This window comes from Eubalaena glacialis, chromosome 9 (genome assembly GCF_028564815.1).
Source record: "Eubalaena glacialis isolate mEubGla1 chromosome 9, mEubGla1.1.hap2.+ XY, whole genome shotgun sequence".
In the NCBI taxonomy this organism is placed as follows: Eukaryota; Metazoa; Chordata; class Mammalia; order Artiodactyla; family Balaenidae; genus Eubalaena; species Eubalaena glacialis.
The window spans coordinates 86,538,905-86,563,565 of NC_083724.1; the positions used below are offsets into that span (position 1 = coordinate 86,538,905).

A 24,661-nucleotide genomic window follows, 5' to 3' on the forward strand; every position below is an offset into this window, starting at 1 on the left:
GCCAGAAATGCTGTCATTACACAGACTTGCTTTGCATTTTTTTTGAACTGAAATGCAAAAGAAGGTTTAATTGTTAGGAACTACCAAAGCTCTACTTTCACTACACATGTAATCAGTACTAGCGTTGAAACTCACTTTTAACTTGATATTCTTTCACAAAGAAATCTACACATAAGGAAAATGAGTCTTCTGCTGCAAGCTGGTGTGATCTTACCAGCCATGGAATCTCAGAAGTTGTTCAGAACAAGAGCAACACAGGCTCCACCTAAACTGAGGGAAGATACTGAAGTTAAGAATCTGTAAGCCATTTAAAGGCATTTGGTGTCAGTATCTTAAAAGATTAAGATACTTTAAAACAAAACCCTTATACGAATATCAAAGATTTAGGGAATTCTCACAAATAACCAAATGTCTATGGCTTTCAGCTGTCACCCTACTGCTGAGGTAGGTGACCAGGATTCATCAAAAGAGACAATCTTTTAGAAATTCCCTAAGAAAAATCTTGCATAATCAGTTGGTTTCTTAAACCTGTGTCCAGTTTCTTTTGACGGTTTTTGTTTTGTTTTTTCCTTTCTTTCATTTACACTTTTTGAAAGAGGTTGTCCGAGCAACTGTCCCTCCCCTCAAGCTCTGGCGGAGTAGCATCTCATATACTCCGTCATCCACGGGTTCTCCGACGAGGCAGGCTTGACCCGCCTGGTTCTGTCCACGTCGGCGGAGTGAGCCCGCTGCCTCTGAGCCGACAGCTGCCTCTTCTCCACCTGCCTTCTGCTCTTGGCTCGCAACGCGGATTCATGAATCTCATGCACTGGGGCAGAAGCACAGACGTCGTGAGTTTTTTGGCTTCCTGTATCCGTCTGTTTTTCTCCCCACCCATAAAGGACAAACGGATGCTTATGTTCTTTTATTTTAGCTGATGACCTTTGAGGACTGTTGACCGCTCTCCTACTTCCTCTGGCAGGTAAGGCACTTGGTGGTTGTTGAGGTTCGGTACTGCTGGGTAATTTGTCAGACTCTCTGGTTCTCATCTGTCGTTCAGGTTTTTCTTTTATGTCTTTCACTGGCAGTGCTGGCAGCGCCGAGTCCTCCGCGGCGTCCGCGTCCCCCGCGGCCTCCGCGCCCAACTCCTCCTCCGGGGCCGCGCGCGCCCGCTGCTCCGGCTCCTCGCGCGCCGCTGGCTCCACGGGCGGCGGCGGCGAGGCCGGGGCGCACTGGGGTGCGGGGGCCCTGGCGCCCGAGGACGCCGACAACGCCGAGTCGTCTGAGGCGCAGGCCGGGCCCCAGTCGTCCCAGAGCCAGGGCGCGTGCGCCTGCTCCAGCAGCCGGCGGCCCAGGCGGTAGTGGAGCAGCGCGCGGTAGCACGGCCCGTACTCGTCCCAGCGCGGCTCCTGGTAGCGCTTCATGTACTCGCTCCTTGCTTTGCATTTTAATGAGTAAAAGCAGATTCCCATGGAAGCACTGTCTCCTTCAGGTGCTATTAGTTCTTGAGTGGTGCAGAGCCAAGTCCTGAGGAAAGGAGACAGGGTAGGAACTTGAGTTAGCAGAAAAAAGGTGGAAGGGAAAGAGGCACAGGCTGCCAGGTTGGAAGGGTCAAAAGGTGGATTTCCTTCCTTGAATTTTGCATATGGTCCACTGCAGCAGAAAGTGGACCGCTCACTGAACAGTCCACTCGCCCCTCTGCATTTTCCAGATTCTCTTGCAATTAGATTGGGTCATGTGACTTGTTCTAATCAGTTGATGTCAAGGTATTGTCTGTTCCTTCCTGGCCAAGAGGCTGTATATTTCCTCCATTCCTCCCTCCCCTACCTTGGCGATCTTGGAGATCACATGGTCCAGAGGGCTACAAGGTAGAGGATGGCACCCAAATCCCCTCAGACTTCGATATGATCAAGAAAGAAGGTTTTATTGTATTATGCTACTGAGATTCCAGGGCTTATCTGTTACTGCATCATAGCCTGGCCTATCCTGACAGATACACCTGATTATCAAACCTCTCCACAGTCAGCAGTTTTCAGTGGCCTATCTATGAGCCAGCTTCTCGGCTGTTGTAAATAGATCTGCTATTTAGAACTCCTCCTTCACCCTGAAATGCAACCATCCTCAAAGTCTTTTCCCAGCAGTACTAAGGTGTTGCCAGTGTTCCACTGCCTCTGGCACAGAACAGAGCTGGTTATTCCTCCGAAGAGGACAGAGACCCTTGCAGATAAACACTTGCCCATCTCAGGGTTCTCTGGGCATTTATGCTTTCATATTTGCCTGGTTTTATTTCTGTCTCATTGGGGGATCCTCAATTTCCTGCTGAATCCTCCTTCCCTCTCCATGTCTCAACTTTGGGGCATCCCTAGAGCTACATCCTGGAACCCCTTCTCTCTGGGGCTCTAGGTGATCCCCCCCTGGTCCCATGCTTCAAACACCATTTGTATGCTGATATTTCTCATGTTTACATCTCTATTCCTGACTTGGAGCCCAGAGGACTCATTTATCCAGATGCTTCACTAACACTTCTACTCTAAAAGTCACTGAAAATAGCATGCCCATAAGGAGCTATGGATTTGCTCACCCTCTCCCTTTGCTGAATCTCCATAATTGACACCACTGTCTTACCCAACTGAGGGGATCCAATCTGGGACTCCTCTCTGATTCCTCTCATTACCTTACCTTCCACATCCAATCCATCACTGAGTCTTTTCAAGTCTAGCTCCAAAATGTATATCCTGAATGTGTCCATGTCTTTCTATCTTCACAGCTACTGACCTCATCCCAGACACCACTTTCTCTCACCTGGACTGAGCCTCTTGTTTGGTGCACCTGCTTCCAGCCACTGTTTCCTCTCTTTCTGCCTTACATAGCAGCATAGGATATTATTTAACAACATAAATCAGGTCCTATTTCATCCTTCTTAGGAAATCTAGTGGCTTTTCATGACACTTTGAACAATAATCTAAATACCATAAAAATATATTTTAAGTATATTATATGCTTATATTTTAAGTCATATATAATATAAATTACATCATATAATATATTAACATAATATAAATGTAATATAAAGAACATTACATTCATATATTATTATATTATATATATATATATATATATATAAATACATAAAGTTTTTCTCATTTGTGCAGTGGTCCTCCAGATACATACATATCCATTCACATAATTTCGTAGAAGTCCAAGAAGTAGAATTGCTGAACATGAAATTTTATGTTTTGATACACAATGTCAAATTGCCTTCTCCAAACATTACACAGTGTACATTCCCAGAAACATACTGGAAAGTGTGTGTTTTCTGCATTCTCTGTGCTGTGGAGATTGTTAATCAGTTTTTATTTCTGTTGTGCTATGTATAAAGAACATCAGCATTACGTTTATGTGCTGATCTCTGACGACAATACGATTGATATCCTTCTCATTGATTTATTGTATTTTGCCTTCTATGAGTTTTCTCTTCATAATCTTTGCAAATTTTTCGATTAGGGTGTGTATGAGTTGAAGTTCTGAGCTGCAAACAATAGAAACCAATTTAAGCAGATGGGAAATTGATGTTTTAGGGTATGGAGTAGCTCTTGGAATTGATGGGAAGGGTAAAAAATAAGGCTCAGAAAATGACTAAGAACAAAGGCAGGACTGGGTACAGAAAACACAGCCAAGGTTGTGGGGGAAGTTGGGGGTGGATTAAGCTGCCACGAATGGACACGTTTCCTCCCATCTCTCACCTGCTCTCAATGGTCACTGCGCTCTCAAACTGCCCAGTCTAGAAAATAGCAAATGTCCACTATGGGGCCTGTCTTCTCCTCATTGTTTTGTACCAGCTTTTTATACATTGGGATATTGGTCCTTTGTATGTCTTCTATGTTGGAAATTTTTTTTCTTCAGTTCATATTTACCTTTTAACTTTAAGAGTGCTTTTAGCCAATTGAAATTTTAAATTTTCTTCAGATAATTATAAAATATTTTCAGGGGCTGATGTTCTCATGGTAGGTACCTAAATTATTCTTTTTTAACTCCAGATTCTTCCATAGCATCAGATAGCTCCTATCTGTGGTAGATGGTGGCAGTAATGACCCCCAATTATTCATGTCTCATTGTATCCATACCCTTGGCTGGTCCCCTCCCAGATTAATCAGCTCTTGCTGGTATGACTTGCTTTGGCCAAGGAGCAAATGTGGATCAAGCAGAGGCTTGAAAAGTATACATACATAGAGGTTTGCTCTCTTGGAGCGCCATAATCCCTACAGCAAAAAAAGAACCTGCACTAGTTGGCAAGGTGATATGAAAACCATCCAGCTGATGGCAGAGATCATCCAAGCCAGCCCAAACGAGAACTGCTCAGCTGACCCATGGAATTGTAAGAAATTATAAAGGTTGATACATTAAGCCACTAAGTTTTGAGGCAGCTTGTTACACAGCAAGTACAAACTGATACACCAACCATACATACAACTCCTTAAAAAATTCTATTAATGACAGCCTCCCATTTGTTTCCTGAATATAGCTTCCCAAACTATATAACCTTCAGGAGAGAGTAATTCGGGACCTAGAAGAACCCATATGTAGTTCAATGTCCTCTACAAAAAAACATTCATTTTGTGGAAGCTCTTCATAAAGGAATGCTACTGAGAGAGGTTCCCTCCCATTGCCTTGAGAAGTGTTTTCTTTAGGTGATCCAAAGGATGAGATAGTCCATCTTGCTTCTATTTTCACAAAAGCAGAATAAGAAATGTCCACTTTCATTTGCTGAAGAGCTGATGGTGTGCTCAAGTCTCTCTGGTTGGAAAGAGAATTTCCTGGCTCTCCTAATCTTTATCTGGTTATTTTCTCACCCCCAAAGCACACTTAAATTTGACCTCTAGGTTGACAAATATCCGTCACTGGTCCTTCTTATCATTTAAAGTTTTCTTTGCTATGATCTGAGGGTTCTATCCACAGGAAGATCAGGCCCAGCATTTACTCAGCCCAGCATTTTGTCTGCAGAAACATGGGGAAGATGATGTGGGTGTCATCCTAGCTGACCTCTTTAATGAAAGTCTTGAATTCACCCAACATTCCTTTGACTGCAGGGTTGGGAAAGTGCCTTTTGATAAAATCATAGAGCAGTAAACACTAAGAGACTTTGGGTCCACATAATCCAGTCTCTTTCCTCAAGGACACAGACTTCTTGGTGACAGAGCTAGGGCTAAAAGACTTAAAGCTATTTCCTCTACTGACTACACATCAGCTACTTAATATCGACATTCTGGCAGCTCCTAATGCTCAGTTCTCTTCCCTCTTCTCACTCTGTGTTCTCGCACTCACTCATTCCCAGATATGTAAATACTGCTTTGTGCCTCTGACTTCCAAATTTATATTTGTAAACTCCAGATTCGTATATCTAATTGCCTGCTCACTATCTCTCCTTGGATGTTTTGCAGATATATCTAAGTTGACAAGTCCAAGACAAAACTTTTAAAGTCCAACTGGTCTACCACTCTCCACCTGCATGTCACTGCCCTCACTCAGGCCACTAGTATCACTTACGTAGACTATTCCAACAATTCCTGTAGACGATTTTAACAGTTCCTAAATCATTTTCTTTCTTTTCTTTTTTAATAGATCTTTACTGGAGTATTGCTTCACAACACCATGTTTGTTCTGTTGCGCAACAAAGCGAATCAGCCATATGCATACACATGTCCCCATATCCCCTCCCTCTTGAGCCTCCCTCTCATCCTCCCTATCCCACCCCTCTAAGGTCATCGCAAAGCACTGAGCCGATCTCCCTGTGCTATGCTGCTGCTTCTCACCAGCCAACTATTTTACATTCGGTAGTGTACATATGTCGATGCTACTCTCACTTCACCCCAGCTTTGCCCTCCCACCCTGTGTCCTCAAGTCCGTTCTCTATGTCTACCTCTTTATTCCTGCCCTGCAACTAGGTTCATCCGTACCATTTTTTTTTTTTTTTAGATTTCATATATATGCGTTAGCATATGGTATTTGTTTTCCTCTTTCTGACTTACTTCACTCTGTATGACAGACTCTAGGCCCATCCACGTCACTACAAATAACTCAATTTCATTTCTTTTTATGGCTGAGTAATATTCCATTGTATATATGTGATCCAGAATAATCTTTTGATTGTGTAAGCCAGATCAAATCATAATTACTGGTTTTGACCCCTTCCCATTGCACATCGAGTAAAATCCAAAATCCTCACTGTGGTTGGGAAGCCCTCATGATCTGGCCACTGCTTACCTCTCACTGTACCTCATCTTACTCTTCCCCTTGGTCTCGCGGGTTGAGCCACACTACATGGGCTTCTTTCAGTTTCTGAAACATGCACAACTATTCCCTGCCTCTCCAGCTATGCAAGCATTCTGCTTGGAAGCACGCTTCCCTCTCCTTCTCACACTAGGCCTCAGCTTAAATATAACATCCTCTGATGGCCTTTTTCTTATGACTTGCTCTTCTCTAAGTCAACCATTTGTTTGTTCTTTTCATAGCACTTGTTGCAATTTGTAATTCTTTTATTACTATGTCCTTTTGCTCAAACCCGTTTATTGTCACTACACTGTAAGTACTCCAAGTCTGCCAAATCTGCTTCGCTTCCCATAGCATTCTTGTTAAATAAAAATCTGAAATCATTGTGTATCTCCAGCACTTTATTATTATAGGTTGGATTCTCATACCTCCTCAGCCAGAGGCTTTTCTTCTCTAATTAGATCTTTATAGACAAAATTATTCTTTTTCTTTTCACTTGGAATTCTTCTTTCTTTTCATTTTAAATACAGTAATTTAAGGGCTTGTTTGGCCAGAGCTAGGCTTTTGGCTTATTTACTTTACTTTAGAAAGCATGCAGATACTTAGTACACTGCAAAGGCCCATAGACACATTTCCATGTCTTTAAAAAATATCCATCCATTCTTAAGACCTTATCTACCCTCATTGCTTTGGAGAATCTCAATTCGAGCAGATACGTTAGAATCATTCTTTCCAACACTCTGAGCCTCATGTCTTTAATGAATGACCCCAACTCTTTATTCTCATAGATGTGATCCGTATAAATAAATCAGAATGGAACATTGCTGCAGGAGGAAGAAGAGTTTAAAGAATCCACAGAGAAGAGTCCATTTGCTGGTCAGCAATAAGTAACTTAGGTCACGTGGTTTGTCCACAGCCCAGAGGGTGATACCATGGAGGCGGCGGGGGGTGGGGGGTGGTTGCAGAAGAGTCTGACTCTTTCCTGACCTGGTCATCTGCTTGGATAAATTCCGAACGGGACATTATTTCCTTCATTACATATATTTCAGATTAGTCCTTCTGGAGTTGATGTGAGCCAGAGAGGTCCAAATGCATGAGTTGTTTAAATGGACATCATTTTAATAAAACAAAATCCCTGAGTTTCTAAAAGCAGAGTTCTCCAGTGTACTCCTGATAATAGGAGCACAGCCTGAACATTCCTTGAAGAATTTCCTGGGCATGTGACTATTTGTGAAACTGAAAGGAAGGAAAGAATTGGAGAGCAGTGTCTGTAACGGAGATGGCCGGTACATCACCATGAAAGCTCTCCAAGGTGAGAGGGACCATCCATCCCAAATTCACCATCTAAGATTTTCTTAAACTTTTCAAATTTGCAGGATACACTCAAGTCCGTTTCATCTGTGCGAAATAATAAAGTCCCACTTGCCTGTGTCTGTGAAGCCTTTCTTTTATGAAGGGTGCCTATGGCCATGCATTATCAGGCACTTATTAAATACTTTTCACTGACACACCTTTAAAAGTAGGAAAAAACTTTTTGAAAGCCCAAATAAGTGTTTTCTTAGCTCAGAAAATAGATGACCTAAATCTGGCCCTGTCTGCTGCCTTGTACAAGAAACTCAACCACATTTTCCATATTTTAATGCAAAATGCAGTTTCAAACACAAGTTGCCGCTGGCAGAGGAAAGCAAAATAATTGTCCCACAACCCAATTTCATCTTCGCCTTTGCTGAAGTTGGCCCAGGTTCAGCATCTACACAGATGCTGCACACCTGCAGCCTGGGCTCCTGCTCCTCTCTCAGTTCCCAGGCAGCCCTGGGCTGGAGGCACCGAGAACAAACACCACATTTCCAGGCAAGCTTTCCTGCCCTGCCCCAAGGCCAGGCCTTCCTCTGCTTTGTCACCCAGTCTGGAGCCTCTGGAGGACCTCCCATCTTCCCATCTTCCCTCAACAGGGAGTGGTGTTTTGGGGTCCAGAGGACATCGTGGTTCCTGGTTTGAATCTGTCTCCCAGAGGAGGATTTACAGAGTCCAGTTTTGAGATTATTTGGAGCTGGTGATCAGTGAGGTGTCTTTAGGATGGTAGAGCCAACTGTGCTGGCTTAGTCAGTGAGCCTGGATAAATGCCATCCTGGGTTTCCTTTTGTTCACTTAAGGAGAACTCAAGGAACACTGTCAGAGTGCAGGATGGGCCCCCAGCAGGAGAGTTGACATCGGAGAGACGGTTCCTCAGCAGATGCTTGGCTGAACCTCAGCTGTTCTCTCCAGTGACATCGGTGTGACAGGGAGATATTTGTTCAGGTGATGGGGCTTGAGTGGGCCTCGGACCAGACCCCCATCCCCAAGGACCAGCCTTCCAGTCCTGAAAGGCAATAATCTCCACACTGGCTTAATGCTGTATCCTCTTAACCTGAAAAAGCTGACCGACTTCAGTCAATTACACCTTGAGGTTCTGGCAGCTCAAGTGACATCCCTCAGAGACATTAGAGGCCAGCTACACACCACATGGTGGGTGGTGGCTGGAAAAGCTGTGCTTGAAGGTCTCCACCACGAGTGGGTCTTCTTGTCTTTGTCAGTATGGCCTGTCACCCTGCTGGGGTGGAGTTTGGTCATGACTCTGTGGTGGTCTCAGGTTAGAGCTGCTGGTCTCCAGAGGGCTAACACCCACATACATTTGCAACTGATTTTGTCAACTCACTCACTGGATTATGTATCCCTGGTAAGTCCTCTCAGAGCTTCAGGGACTTTTGAGGTTTTGAATATCCAATTTTTGAAGTCCCCAGTATTTAAAAAAGCAAGAAACACCAAATAGGTCTTAAAAAAACTTACGATATATTTTAAACATTCAGTCTACATAGTGTATTTCCAGAATTGTATGATGTCCCTCATTAGAAATGACAACAAAGACAACATTGGGGACATTGTGAATGTGAAGACTGGGCCCAACAGTTACTCCATCCTCAGCATCTCCCTGCAGGCTGCAACCTGCCCTGCCCCGTAGGCTGTGGCTCCTGCTCTAGACTCTTTATGGGCACTTTGGTATCACCAACTGAGAGGTACATCAGTGACCTTGAAGATCAAAGAGGCCTCTTAGCTGGGAGTTCAAGTTTTACTGTTAGAGGTTGATGACTTCCCTGGTAAGTTTTTAGCCCATGGTGACTGCCATTTCCTCTTTGTTTTTGGACTTCATATTTGCTAGGGGAGCAGGGATGCCAGTGGGAGCCCCATCTCAGGTAATCTGTTACCCATGTCCTGCTACCCACCACTGCAGGGTCTCTTAAGAAGAAAGGAAGAACATCTTCTCTTTGAGGACTACACCTCATTAGAGCAATGCATTTACCACCATGGTGGTCCTGGAATTTTCTTGCAGAGAGTGATTCTGGAAAGGATGACGGTGTTCCCTACATATTCCCTCCACTCTCCATAAGTTCCAGTTCCCATGTAGTTAAACAAGTCATGTGACTAGTTCTGACCATAAGTTCCAGTTCCTGTGTAGTTAAAGCAAGTCACGTGACTAGTTCTGACCAATGGGCCGTCGATGGACATGGTTTGTGTCATTTCTGGGCTAAAGTGTAGAAGAGTTGGAGCATGACCCTTCTCAGCTGTATCTTCATAGGAACCGAAGTGGTGGCCAGAGTAAAAACCCCCTCCCTGCCATAGACCTGAACATATAGCAGAGTGAGAAATGAACTTCTGGTGTGCAAAGCCATTGAGATTTCAGAGCTCACTTATTACCACTGCATAGCTTAGCCTGGCCTAACCAACACAATATATACTTAAAGTAAAATTTTTTAAACAATTAAATCTTAAAATATTTAAAATTCTCTTATGTATGCATATTATTGTATATGTAAAAATATATACAATTAACAGGTTTTGGCTAATAAAATTCTTCCTGTGCAACAAACACAATGAAACAAAAATCATCATCTCTTTATTTTTGCATGTATTTTGCATGCTTAAGCTCATGATGCTAAGATTGTTACCTAATATGGGCAGTGGGATTAGGAGTCTGTAAATCAAGTTTCCTCTGCAGGGAATAAAACCTCAAACAGTTTATGGTCCAAGGAAGCTTAGAAGAGTGGGAAAAAGTCTGGAATAAGAATCAGGAGATTTAGAGGCCGTGGTATATTTAAGATCACTGTCTGAATCGAGGCTTAAGTCATCCTTCAGAGTCCTTCCTCATTTATTCCATCTCACTGTGGTCTGTCCCCTTCTGAGCTGCTAGGGCAGTGGTTATCTGTGCTTTACCTTAGTTATATTCTGTCTCATGTTGTTCATCCATTCGTTCCAAAAATATTTGCTAAGCCTGGGACAGGGCCCCATGTTAGATGACAGGAACTCAGAGATCTAAACCAGTCCTTAAAGACCTCACAGTCTAGTGAGAAGTTCACTTACAGTCTGCTCAGGGTTTCAGAGTTGTTAAGTTTGTTCCCTCCTTGTGGAAGAATTTTGGTCCACATTCATCTTCCACATGTCCTGGCATAATGTGCGGGACCTGTTTCATAGATAGGTGACACGGGTCTCTGCTGGGCACACTTATCAGCCTGTGGGTCTCTCTTGATCTTTATTAAAATCCATTCCCAAAATAAAATAGTTCTCCTGGTTTTAGTTCAGATCCATTTTCCCATCCTGGATGACTACAGTCTGCTTTGGATTGCTTCACACTATGTAATTCTGGCAAAGTCATCTCCATTTTCCATCCCTAAAACTTAAGGACGTCCAGGGTTTGTAGTTGATAACAAGCAACTGTGTAAACTTGTACATTTGCGGGGGTAAAGGCTGTGAGGTGGAAAAACACCCAGCCGAAATCTGACCTGCTCAGGAATATGCTCTCTTAAAGTGTCATTAACATGAAATGCAGCATTTCATGGGAAGACCATCTCAAACATCCCCCTTTTCTCCATCGCTGACATTCAACTTGAAACGTACTCTTTCCGTGTACAAGTCAAAGCAAGACTTTTCCAAGCGTCAGCATCACAAGCTCCAGCTAGCTCTTGGCAGTGAACTGGGTTTCCTTTTGCCCCTGGCAGAGTATTAGTAACCAAAGCACAGCTAGCTGAGCAGAGCTATACCAGTGGACCCCTCCCACCCCTGCCCAGGTGTGAAAGAGCACAGGGGTCCCAGCCTGCCCAGTCCTCTAAAGACACCAGTCCCTATCCCGATGGGTTCATGGAGTGCAGTCAGGATGACATAGCTATATCCTTAAAAACAAACAAACAAACAAACAAACAAAACTTTTGTAGACCAAAGGGCTAGTATGAGCTGCAGCTAGATGAGCTGAAAAGGCTGCAGGCAAACAACCAGTGTTTCTCAGCAAGCTGTACCAACACGATGCAAAAGAGAGAGCCCAAGCAGAGAAGGGCAGCTCATGAACTTATGATGCCAAGCCCTGTCAAGTAAGCCTTTGCAAACTCAATGGTAATCAGTGCCACCCAAGGGCACCAGATGTGCCAATAAAAACCTCTTGCACCTTTGGCTGAATGTGGCTTGAGACTAGCATAGGGTGAGAGGGTCTGTTGTTTCCAGGCACTCTGGACTGCCGAATACAAAAGTGACTCTTTTGATATTGATAAATGATGTGACACATGATTCCCACCATAGAAATTGTGCAAATCCTTAATTATGAGGGCACTTTCTCAGGGGCGCATTAGAATATTATGATCAATTGAGTTGCTATCTTCACCTTTGCCAAGGCTTTTGTAACACTGAACAGTAAGCTGCCCTTAGAAGTTTTTGCTTTTGTTTGTAAATCATCAGTTCAACTTGCATTAAGGGTTCCAGGAATTAAAAAGAAAAAAAAAAGTCCAGAAAAATTACATACAGTGAAATTCTTAAAGTAGGGTTTTTTTCCCCTGTTGGTGAATGGGTCACAAGCTTGCAATTCTAAACAATCTCACAATTAATTCTTGAGTTATGCAGTCCAATTAGAACAAATGAGTCCTTTCTGGTTTAATTAGAGATGAGTATGCGCCTGTGAGCTTATTTGTATAAAATACATGCTCATTAAACAAGGTTTGGATCAGGTTCAGCTTGTTAGAAATGCCATGAAAAGGGAGCTTTCTCTCTCTGTCTCTGGCCCCTTTAACCCCTTAAATGCCCAGAATGATCTCAGGTGTGAAGAATATAAAGAGTATCTTTGCAGAAAGCTGGTGAGCTTGAAAGAGGTGATGCATCTGTTGGAACTGTTGGTAAACAAGGCCATCCTCTCATCTCAGCATCTTTCTGTCTTTTCCCCAGGCCACTAGAGGAGGGAAATCCTGCCGGGGGGCTGATGAAGGCCACTCGAACTGTAGAAAGAGCAGGCTTCTGTATGATGTGTGTCGCTTCAAGCCTCCTTAGAACCTGAGTTGTGGGCCAGCAGCTAGCTGCAGCATCACCTGGGAGCTCGTTAGAGCACAGGATCTCAGCCCTCCATCCCAGACCTATGAGAATCTGCCTTTTTTCAAAACCCCCAGGTGATTTGTGTGCACACGGCAATTTGAGGAGTACTGGTCCAAAGGCAGGGAATGATGGAGATTTTATTTTAGAAGATGAAGGGCCCTTGGGAGCCCCTGAGGATGTCACTTCACTTGAAGAGAAACCGGCCTCTGGCCCCCTGTCTACAGTGGGGGAATTATTATTTTGACACCCCCCTCCCCAGGCCCCCTGCCAAACTCTATGCTAAAGACTCAAATGTGTCTCCTCCTGCCTCATCCTCTGGTAAGCTGTCAGGACTAAAAGGACCCAGGTCAAGGGGCAGTCCCTCACCATATCTGAGTCTTGGGCCTCTTACCCACCTCTTTAGCACGTAACCAAAGCCCTGCTGGCTCTCTGGCTACAGGTAGAAAGGATTTCTGCCCTTGAGGGGCTCCCACTCTCATGGGCTGATGCTGGATGGAGAGGGATGGGTGGGAAAAGTCATGGGACCCCCCCAGGCCTAAGACGCCACCAGGGACAGACTGATCAGTAGAGCCAAGGTTGGAAAGGCCACACGTCTCCAGGGAGGAGGGAGCCTTGTCTTGGTGGGAAGGCTCCATTGAGTAGTATCCTGACTTGTGCCAAGAGACAGCTTCCAAGGCTGTTAGTGCATTAAAGAGAACTTAACTTGCCAAGCGGGTTAAGTGCCAGCTTGATTTATTATTCTGCTCAACAAGAGTTTGTCCATTTTTTTCTCATTTATTTTGTCAGAAAGTAAAACTTGGGTATAACAAAATGTCAGCCTCAAGACAGTTACTAAGTGGCCTGAGAATCTCTATGTTGTTCAGCACTGGCGCTTTCTTTTAAGAGCCCGGTGGAGAGAAGATGGTATGCTCCTTCTTCACCACGTGGTGCCCGGAACAGGGTTGAGCAGGCAGTAACAGATTTAAAATTTCTGTCCTTCCATCCCAGACTCTGAGACTAATGTCATTGTTCATTAGGGAACACTGAAGGAGCCCAGACCAGCAGGTAAATTGTCATCCATGAGCCTTGTAGCTGGCCCTGGTCTGACTTGGTACCCTGTTTATTGCCACTGCCCTGGTGATGGACCCAGCCCTGCAGCCCTCACTGTCTCGAAGCTGGGGCAGGACCACAGGCATCTCTGCACAGCCCCAGCTGCTCTTCCCTGACCCTCAGCTCCAGCACGTGCGATGCCCTGACTCCCCCATTCCTGCTCCCTCTTAGATTTCGTTGGTGAAACAAGAACCTGGAGAAAGAGCAGGAAGGAGAATGGGGAAGGAAGCATTGCTCCCTCTCCTTAAGTATGATTTCCTTAAGACCGTGATGATGATGTCATACATCAGCTCATCTAATGGGGATGGAGTATTGGAAGGTGATGTGGGAGAGGCAGGCTCAGCTGGGGCGAGGCTAACTCTGGAAGGGACAAGAACAGGGAGCTGGGATCATGTAACCACGTAGCTTGCTAAAACACTTGAACATTTTGAAAAGTTCATTTGGAGTTCTGGTATAAGCGTTTAAATATAAGTTTGCTATTTAAAAAAATCACATAAGCAAAATATGCTCAATGTTGAAAAATAAGAAAATAAAAATTTAAATGATCAAACATCACTCAATCCACCACTCTTAACACTTTGATATGGCCTTACATATTTTATATATAGAGAGACATTTGTAGATTTAGATGTAGTATAAAGTAGAATCAGTGCACATACTCATTTGCATTGTTTTTTAGTTAATCTTATATCATGAACATCTACAGTCTCATTATAAACGCCTGCATTGTTTTGTATTAATGAATATATTACAGTTATTGCAGCTGATTTGCTATTATTGGATATTTAAGTTATTTTCTATCTCTCTATCATCTATTTATGTTTTACTACCATAAATACTATTAAATCATATTCTAATAGTTAAATCTTTGTACATATCATTACTTGTTTCCTCAGAATAAACACCTAAATATACAATTGATTGGTTAAAGAGAATTTGTGCTTTAGGAATTTTGAATCATATTGCCAAATTGTCTTCCAGAATGCTTGTACTAATTTGTACTCCCTTGTGAAAACCACCTTTCTCACTCTAGCCAGTGGTTTCTGGGAAAAAAAATTCTCAGTGGTTTGGCGCCAACAATTGGAGTCAACTTTGATAACAGTTCCACCCAGAACCCTCCTGGGGCTCTCCTTCAATGACAGATAAGAGAAAATCTGAGGCTTTAAGAGCCTAGAATCCAGATGATGGCATCTGGAAGCCTTGTTCTTATTGCTGGTCTTTCTAACGACTTGGGAGAGCAAATTAAACAATGGAAATCTGAGGCTCTAAAGGGAACCTGGTGTGAGTCTTCAGTTGTCTGTGATGTCTGGGTGCCAGCTAGGGGTCCTATGGAACAGGAGAAACTAATACAGGTTCCAAGACTGCCTGAGAGCCACAGCTACAGGCAGCAAGAAAAAGTACAAAAGTATGCTGTGTTTGAGAATGAAATCAACTGAGGGAGGAAGACCAATGTGATGGGTCAACCAGAGTAGAAGAGATAAAGGAATGCTTAACTTAAAAAAAAAAAAAGTAAACTCTCAGGGAGATACATTCACAGAACGCCCTCCCCAAAGAATTTTTAACTAAAATGTTTTGCTAATTAAAATATTTAACAGAAGAACTGATAAAGAGAATAATCACTGCTGATGACTAAATTAAATATTTCATAAAGGAAAAATGTGAAAGGAAGGATGGAAAGAAGGAAAGAAGAAAAAGCAATGAGTGAAATTATAAGTGACCTGGAGAATTAAGAAGATCATATTGAGGAATTTCAATAGGAAAAAAGGTATAGAGAAGTTATAAATAAATAATAAAAGAAATCATTTTTAACTAAAGAACTTCAATTTTGAAAAAGAAAGGGTTCAGCAAGTGTCATGTAGGATTAATAGTAGTATTATTAATAATGATAATAATACAGACCAGACTAGAGCTGGCCAATAGAATTTCCTGCAATGATGCAATGTTCTGTGCCATTCAAAACGGTATCTACGATCAACACAGGGCTACCGGGTGTGTGAAATGTCACTAGTATGACTGAGGAACTGACTTTTAAATGGTATTTAATTTTAACTAACATTTATATTGAAACAGTCGTACGTGGCAGGTCACTATCACACAGGACAGCTCAGATCTAGACATTTCCTGATGAAATTTCTGAAATGTAAACATGAATGTAAAAGCTTGTAAACTTCCAGACAATATAAATGCTTACCTTCAAAGTATAGAGAATCGGATTAGTATTGGACTTCTCATCTGCAATTCTAGAAGTTAAAAGAAAATAGAAGCACATTTACAAACTATTAAAAGAAAATGTGATTAAAAATCCTCTATTCTGCCAGGACTTCTTCTAATATAAGGACAAAAAAACTGGAGATTATATATGTAACTATTCAGAAAATGCAACACCTTTATCTGAAAAAAGACTCAAAATGTTCTGAAATATACACAAATGAAAGCAGAGCAAAGATTTACATGCGGGAAAGATACCATTGTCAAGAAGTTTTGGTGCGTTAATGAATCTTATAGAAAGGATGAGATGTGACTAGAAACTGTGATTTAAATATTAAATAAAATTTCTTCAACCAAAAAAATTAGGAAAATCTAATAATCTGACAATTGTAAAACTGTATTATCTCTGCACACAGAGAATATACCGTTCTTTTATAATTCATGGAGTAGGGACAAAGATTGATTTTGTCTTTGATTAGAATGAAGACCTAGGAAATTTCAAATAAGGGAGCTTTTGTAAATATCCTTTATCCCCAAACCCTCAAACCTAGAAGAGCTCTAACAAAAAGATGTTACCCAAAATCTTAATTAGTTAAAATTTTAGAAACATTTATCTAAATAACTCTCTACATGAAAGAGTAAAGATTGGAATTAGAAATCATATAGAAAAATTAAAATGAAAACTTAGGGAATACAACCAAAGCTATCCTGGGAGGTATATTTATAATACATAGCCTTTATTATATTAAGAAAATTGACTAAAGGAGAATATAGTAAATGAAAGGAGTTAGGAGAAAAGGAGTAACAAAATAAAACTTGAAATTAATGAAATTTTTAAAATAAAATAAAAAACTAGTTTTTTAAAAGATAGAATAAATAAAACCATAGAATGGAATGAAAAACAGAAGCCAAAAATTCAACATGAAGAATAAAAAATAAAGTATAGTGATAGATACTAAAAAAAAACTATAGGTGGATATTATATGCCAGCAGTACCCAACATTTTGGCACAAGGGACCGGTTTCGTGGAAGACAAGTTTTCCACGGACCAGGGTGGGGGATGGTTTCAGGATGATTCAAGCACATTACATTTATTGTGCACTTTATTTCTATTATTATTACATTGTAATATATAATGAAATAATTATACAACTCACCATAATGCACAATCTGTGGGAGGCCAGAGCTTGTTTTCCTGCAACTAGATGGTCCCACCTGGGGGTAATGGGGGACAGTGACACCCGAACTGTGTTGCTTACGTCCAGTCTACTCCGTGATCTTGTTTCGGTTGCTGTCACTGCAGAAAACCCTGCTTCACAAAGATAGGATGTTGGAAATGGAAGGAGGCTTTTCAGTGCTTTTGTGGCAATCTCAGGATATTCTGCTTTGACTTTAATCCAGAAGGTATGGAGATTTGAAGTTGTCTCAAACATACTTTTAAGGCCACTGTCATTTGGGATATCAAACAGTTGATCCTTTTCTAGCACAGACAAAGTCGATTCACCTGGCTTATTCACAAATGGGTCGCAGATCCATTCCTTCCCAGTTTGGGAGTGTTTTGTGGTTGGAAAGTAATGCCCACACTCTTTTGAAAGCTGAGATAGGTGATCATGCACCAGCTGGGAGAAAGAAGGCCCCTGCTCAGTCTCTTTCAAAATCTGTGCTAATGTTTGAAACATGTCAAAAATCCCAATGTTCACTCGTTGCTCCCATAATTCCAGTTTGGCTTTGAATGCAGCCATTTTATCTGCCGACTTGAACACAGTTGTCGTTCTCCCCTGAAGTGACAGATTGAGTTTGTTGAGCAGGTTGAATACGTCACACAAGTAGGCAAGTTTTGCAACCCATTCTGTGTCACTGAAATGTGCTGCCAGTGGTGACTGTTTTTCTAAAAGAAATCTCTGGAGTGGCTCTCATAACTCAAAAACTCTGGCCAGTGATCTACCTTTAGAAAGCCATCTCACTCCTGTGTATAAGAGAAGACATGTGTGCTCTGCGACCATCTCCTCACAGAGCTGCTTGAACAGACGTGAGTTAAGGGCATGTACTTTAATGTGGTTGATAATTTTAATCAATCCTGCAAAACTTTGTTAAGTTCAGGTGACATTTTTCAGCTAGCCAGCATTTCTCTATGGATGACACAGTGCATAGACTCACATTCAGAAGCGACCTCTTTGACCTGAGTAGTGAAACCAGAAAGCCGTCCAGTCATGGCAGCCGCTCCATCTGTGCACATACCAGCACAAAATGACCAATTCAGTTTTCCTGATATGTAATCTTTCAAAGTCTTGAATAGTTCTGTAGCTGTGGTGTTGGTTGGCAACAAAAGTGCACATAACATATCTTCATGCACATCCTCCTGAAAAATATATGGCACAAAAGCAAGCATTGTTCCCTTGTTGTCAACACTGGTAGACTTGTCAACCTGGATTACATACCACAGTGACTCATTAATCCTCTCTAACAATTGTGCCTCAATATCCTCTGCTATTTCATCAATTCATCTAGTTATGGTGCTAGCTGAAAGAGGAACACGTGCCACCTTTGGAACTGCAGCCTCTTCTAAAAGTTCACAACAAATGTCCTTAGCAGCAGGCAGGATCAACTCTTCACCATTAGTAAAGGGCTTCTTAGCTTTAGCAATATGGTTAGTCACTAAGAATGTTGCTTTCAGTGCAGACACATTTGATCAAGTGGTGGCCTTCAATAATTGCTTCTGTTCTTTGTGTTCACATTTTTTTTCTTTTGAAAAACTCCTAAGGCTTGTCTTTCAATGCAGGGTGCTTGGTCTCTATGTGGCGAAGCAGTTTTGAAGGTTTCATGGATTCGTTGGATAGCCAGTTGCCACATATTATACACAGCGGGCTTGGAGAATGTGAGTCGCCTGTTTCAATGAACCCGTAATTTAAGTAGGACTCTTGGTATTTTCTTTTAAATGCAGCTTTTTGTTGTCAGTCTTAGAGTCTTCCGCTGTCTCATCATTGGTTCCTTCCCCCTTTTCAAAGAAGCTCTCCAGCAATGTTTGATTTTACTCATGGCTAGGGTTAGCTTGTGGGCTTAACAAAACTGAGACTGAGACAAGTGCGCAGTGCAGGAAAGAGGCGCGGACGGAAGTAGCAAATAAAATAACGGGCGGGCCATGCACGGACTAAAATAAGTGTCAGATTCTGACTTAAAGCCTGCCACCAGATGCAGCTGTACAACTGAAGTACATCAAGTCACTTGCCACTATAAAGCCTGCCACCAGATGCAGCTTAATTGGCCACTATAAAGCCTGCCACCAGATGCAGCTTAAATGTCACTTGCCACTCACTGATACGGTTTTGATATGAGTCTGCAAGCAATTGATTTATTATGGTCTCTGTGCAGTCAAACCTCTCTGCTAATGATAATCTGTATTTGCAGCTGCTCCGCAGTGCTACATCACCGTCTCAGCTCCACCTCAGATCATCAGGCATTAGATTCTCATAAGGAGCACGCAACCTAGATGCCTCGCACGTGCAGTTCACAGTAGGGTTCGAGCTCCTATGAGAATCTAAAGCCGCCACTGATCTGACAGGAGGTGGAGCTCAGGTGGTAATATGAACGATGGGGAGCAGCTGTAAATACAGGTGAAGCTTTGCTCGCTCGGTTGCCTGCCACTCACCTCCTGCTGTGAGGCCTGGGGGTTGGGGAACCCTGTTTTATGCAACTCTACAATACATTTGAAAAATACTGGAAACTGATGATTTTCTAACAAAATATAAAGCAACAAAGTAGGCCCAATGGTAGAAAACATAAACATACCAAAAATCTACCAAGCTCTGTTGATTTTCACAGCTAACATTCGTTTTATAGTCAAAGAACAGACAATCTCTATGTTATTAAAATTTTCTGGTATATAGAAAATGATGGCAGTTTCCCCAGTTCATTTCAAACTGTCATAACCTTAGTATCAAAATTTGAGAAAGATGGCACTGAAACAAAAATTATAGAACAATCAACATATGAATAAGATGACAAATTCTGAATAAGAAATTACCAAAGGAAGTTCAGGAAAATGCTTAAAAAATGAATGTTATAGCATAACACAGTAGGGTTTATAATTGAAGAAATTGTTCACCATCAAGAAATCTAGAAATATAATTCTTAATTCAATTAAAGGAGAAAGAACAAATAATGGTATTAATAGATTCTAAAGAAGCATGTGATGAAGTCTAAAGAATGTTCTTCATCTTCTTCTAACTTAGTTTAGACAGAAGTAAACTAAGTAAATATGCTAAAGACTATAAACAAAACATGAAGGGGTAAAATGTTTTCAACAATTAGAAGATAAGAGAGTGCCCATGGCCACCGATATTGTTCAACATTGTTCAAAGGTTTTAGAAAGTTCAATCAGCAGAATATGTGTTAGAATGAAAAGTCCCCCAAATAATCTTTGCTTTCAGAAAATACTAATTATTCCTAAAAAACTTGAAAGATTATTAAAAAAACATTTAGAATTCATGAGATTTTAATAAAGTATATGTGTTGAATATGCATATAAATATACAAAATCAATGAATAGTCCTTTTGTTCTGATATAGCAATAATTAGTTAGAAAAGGGAAAGGGAAAATCCTATTTACAATACATATGAACACTATGAAATAATCAGGAATAAATTTAATAAGAACAAAAAATGCTATAAACTATATCAAAGGACTTAAAACAAGGTAGAAACAAATAGAGAAATATACCATGTTCTTGGAGGAAACAGTTCACATCTCAGGTCTGGACCCTCATGAAGTCACTGGCTACATGAAAGGCATTTCCCGTCAGAATTCTTCTTTTTTTTTTATGGAGCATTAGGAATTGTACCTCTTTATTTGCAATATATATGAAAGTACAAATGTATAAGATTTTCTAATAAAAATTTGAAAAAGGAAAATACTGAGGAATGACAGAGAGGACTTGCTGAGCCAGATATAAAACTTCTGGAATCAGAATAGTATGGCACTGAAACCACGACAGGAAAATACCATGTGAGCCCTCATGCTCCTGGCAGTGGGCAGCTCTGGAGGAAAACTTAAATGACAGGAGAAAGACATACGGAGAGGTTTTCAAATTGGTGTCTGTGGATATTTGTTGGGATCTGACAATTCTCTCTGCAAACCTAAAATGTTTTTTATTTGAAATTATAATGGCAAAAAATAAACATAATCCTATTCTGGGTCATCCGATGGCCACTGATAACTAAGGACTGCCACAAAATCTCCTTGTTATATTTGCTTTTACGGTTACAATGCATTTATTATTGTACTGGTGATAAGTAACACTGATTTAATAGTCCTGTACTAATAAGAATAGAGGTAGATTTAAAACATTGACAATGTGTTTGTGTTGAATGCCAAATACCATTGTGGCTTAGTGACAACAAAAGTGGACATCAGGTCAAACAACAAGACAGCATAAGGTCTTCACATGACAAATATTCTCGGCATCCCCAGCTAGAAGGGACCTACCCTGTAGGACTGAGTACCTTGTTCAATTCTGATCAGGAACTGTGTTATGGCAACACATTTTTAATTTGTGTTAATTTGAAGTGTACTGGTTTTGTGATTTTTTAAAAATAAATTTATTTATTTATTTGGCTGCATTGGGTCCTTATTGCTGCACGCGGGCTTTCTCCAGTTGCAGTGAGCAGGGGCTATACTCTTCATTGCGGCGAGTGGGCTTCTCATTGGGGTGGCTTCTCTTTGTGGAGCATGGGCTCTAGGCATGCAGGCTTCAGTAGTTGTGGCTCGTGGGCTCTAGAGCACAGGCTCAGTGGTTGTGGTGTATGGGCTTAGTTGCTCCACAACATGTGGGATCTTCCTGGGCCAGGGATCAAACCCATGTCCCCTGTATGGGCAGGTGGATTCCTAACCACTGAGCCATCAGGGAAGTCCCTGGTTTTATTTCCATTTAACTTGTAAAGCAGATTTAGTTTGATAGTTGTAAGGCTATAAAAATGAGGAGTTTATACCTAGTATATGTTTGCATTTTGTAATAAAAAATAACAAGCTAAACAAAATTGGATAGCAATGGCACAAGAATAGAAAAACAGATCAGTGGAAAGATCAGAGGCTCTGAAAACAGAGTTCAGAAATAAAGATATATGTGAAGAAAATATGGGATTAAATAACATTTGATTTCAGTGAGAAAAGAATGATTAATAAATAATGGATATGGACATAATTAACAATCCCTATAAATGAAACAAAGATAGACCTTTGCCTCACCCTACTTACAAAACTGTACTTTAGGCAGAATTCTCCACCTTGGCACTGTTGACGTTTGGGGTTGGATGACTCTCTGTCATGGGGGCCGACCTGTGCACTGCAAGATGTTTGGCAGCATCTTTGCCCTCTACCTACTAGATGCCAGTAGCCTCCTCCTCTCCCCAGTTGTGACAAACAAAAATGTGTCCAGATATCATCATGGGGATGGGGGGAGGAAATTGCCCCCAGTTGAGAACCACTGGTTTAGATGTACTAAAACCTTAAATGTAAAAAAAGAAACAAAAAAAACCCAACTTCATCATCATCATCAGAAATGTACCAGCCATATTCGTAAGAGAAAGCTCCATGGCCATATTTTTAGTGGTAAAGTACAGATAAACAATCTGATATCTATCTATATGAGACTGATTGATTAAACCGTGGTGCCTCCATGCAGTGGAGTATTACGCAACTACTAAAAAGGTTAAGTTATCTCACTGAGAGAGACATCCATGATATAATCTTAAGTAGCAAAAGAGGTTTACAAAATTCTTTTAAGGGGAGAACAAAGGCCCTGTGTATGTGTATGGGTGGGTGTGTATAAATATATATTTTGCATGTTTGTATAAGTGTTAACGTTGTGGGGAGAACACAAACCAAACTGCTAAGTCTGGCCACCTTGAGGAGCAGAGGCAAGACCCTGAAACTGGATTAGGCTGAGCATGGGAGACTCTGGCTTTACTTTTACTGCTCGTCTACTGTAACAAGCACATAATGACTTTGTAATCTGAAAGCAAAAGCCAGCAGAGTTTATGCAGTTCAAAGACTTGATTGTGGCAGCAAGGGGAGACATTTATGGCTCAGTGTGCTAAGTGCTATAACTTAGTGATAGATATATTTTGGGGGGCTATAGTATGCGGTGGGGTGGGGTGGTGGGTTTTTGGTTAGGGGGTAATAGTGGGTTGAAAGCTGGTCAACAAAAAGATCTGTGTGTGTCCAAATCCCTGGAACCTATGAAAGTGACCTTATTTGATGAGATCGGGCATATTCAGGGTGGTATGGCCCTATTTAGAAAAAGGGTCTTTGCCGATGTAATTAAGGATGTTGAGATGGCATCACCCAGGATGACCCAGGTGGGCTCTACATCCAATGGCATGTGTCCTTATAAGAACAGGCAGAGAGAGATCTGAGCCACACAGAGAAGGTGATGTGAAGAGGGAGGCAGGCACGTTTGATGGAGTCACAAGCCGAGGATGCCTGGAGCCACCAGAAGTTGCAAGAGGCAAGAAACAGATTCTCCCACAAAGCCTCTGCAGGGAGCCTGGCCCAGGCCACACCTTGGTTTCAGACTTCTGGCTTCCAGAACTGTGAGAAAATAACTTTCTATTGTTTAAGCCATCCAGTGTGTGGTATTTGTTAAGGCAGCCAGGGGAAACCATGAGGGGGATAATTTATTTTTTCTGGGATGGTTGAGGGAAGCTTCAGTAGAATGGTGGCCCTTGTCTTGCACCTTAAAGGGAAGTGGAAAAGGAAAGGAGGCTGCTCTAGGGAAAGCAGGGGAAGCAGCATGAGCGAAGGCCCGAGGGCAAAGGGGCGGGGCGGGGTGAGTTTGGCTGGGGCGTGTGGTGTATTTAGTGGTGAGGGTGGGGTGAGAGGTGAGGCATCATCCTGATCTTTTTAGCTGGAGAAACAAATTCACAAGTAATTTAGAGATATTTTCTAAGAAGATGGAGCAAATTCATGTCAGAGTCAGAGCTCTTATAAAATCGACCTTCAGTATCAAATTCACAAGTGGGGAGATTACAGCCTTGCAAAGTCCCCAGAAAAAGAGAATGTGAGCAGTGACTCCTTGGATTCAAAATGCAGCAGCTTGTTGGATCTTGAGGGCTCTGCTCACAGCCAGTTTGCTCACATTCCTAGCAGACGGTTTGCTTTGGCATCCATGTAATCCCTGCCAAAGTGGGAAGCCCCCAAGCAAGGTAGAAAACAAAATATTTTCATCATTTGACATGATAAAGCACGTGGCTCTTGAGTAAGAAGAACTGGCACAGCCGTGGGCATGTTCTGTCTTATCCCATCCACTCCAACTCCAGGGGAAACAAGTCTCCATCAGCCAGCATGTCTGAGGGGGTCTTCTCGTGGCTTGCGAGGGGACAGGAGCCATGCCCTTTCTTTGAGAACCTTATATGGCTTGACTTTCCACCAGCATGGATTCTGCTGCTGATTCAGCAGAGTTTCTGTTGGAGGTGACTGTGCATCCCCCTGTTACCCTTAGAAATACCCTAGTGGGGAGCTTCTGGTGGTGCATCTTGAGAGCAAGAAGGAATGAGCTTAGAGCCAGAAATGCTTGCAGATGTATGGTTGAAACATTTGCTTCACAGAACTACTGCTATAAATAGGATGTGGATAAGCAAGAAGGCAACAGCTTGCATGGGTGGCCTTGTCTTTGTGGCAGAGATATTTCCCATAAGCACGCATCACTGGGGCTGGCTCTGGATCTAATGAAGCTGCTAAGTC

At 41.9% G+C, this 24,661-nt stretch overlaps 1 protein-coding gene across 1 annotated transcript; it reads right to left on the reverse strand.

Annotated features, from left to right (window-relative positions):
• Positions 1 to 623: 623 nt before the first annotated feature.
• LOC133097361 (centriole, cilia and spindle-associated protein-like) lies at positions 624 to 1,451 on the reverse strand. Its single transcript, XM_061199224.1, has one exon. The coding sequence runs from the start codon at positions 1,449 to 1,451 to the stop codon at positions 624 to 626; it is 828 nt and encodes a 275-aa protein (XP_061055207.1).
• Between the last annotated feature and the right edge of the window lie 23,210 nt (positions 1,452 to 24,661).

Coding starts and splice junctions, on each gene's coding strand:
- LOC133097361 (XM_061199224.1), bottom strand. CDS start 1,451: ATGGGAATCTGCTTTTACTCATTAAAATGCAAAGCAAGGAGCGAGTAC.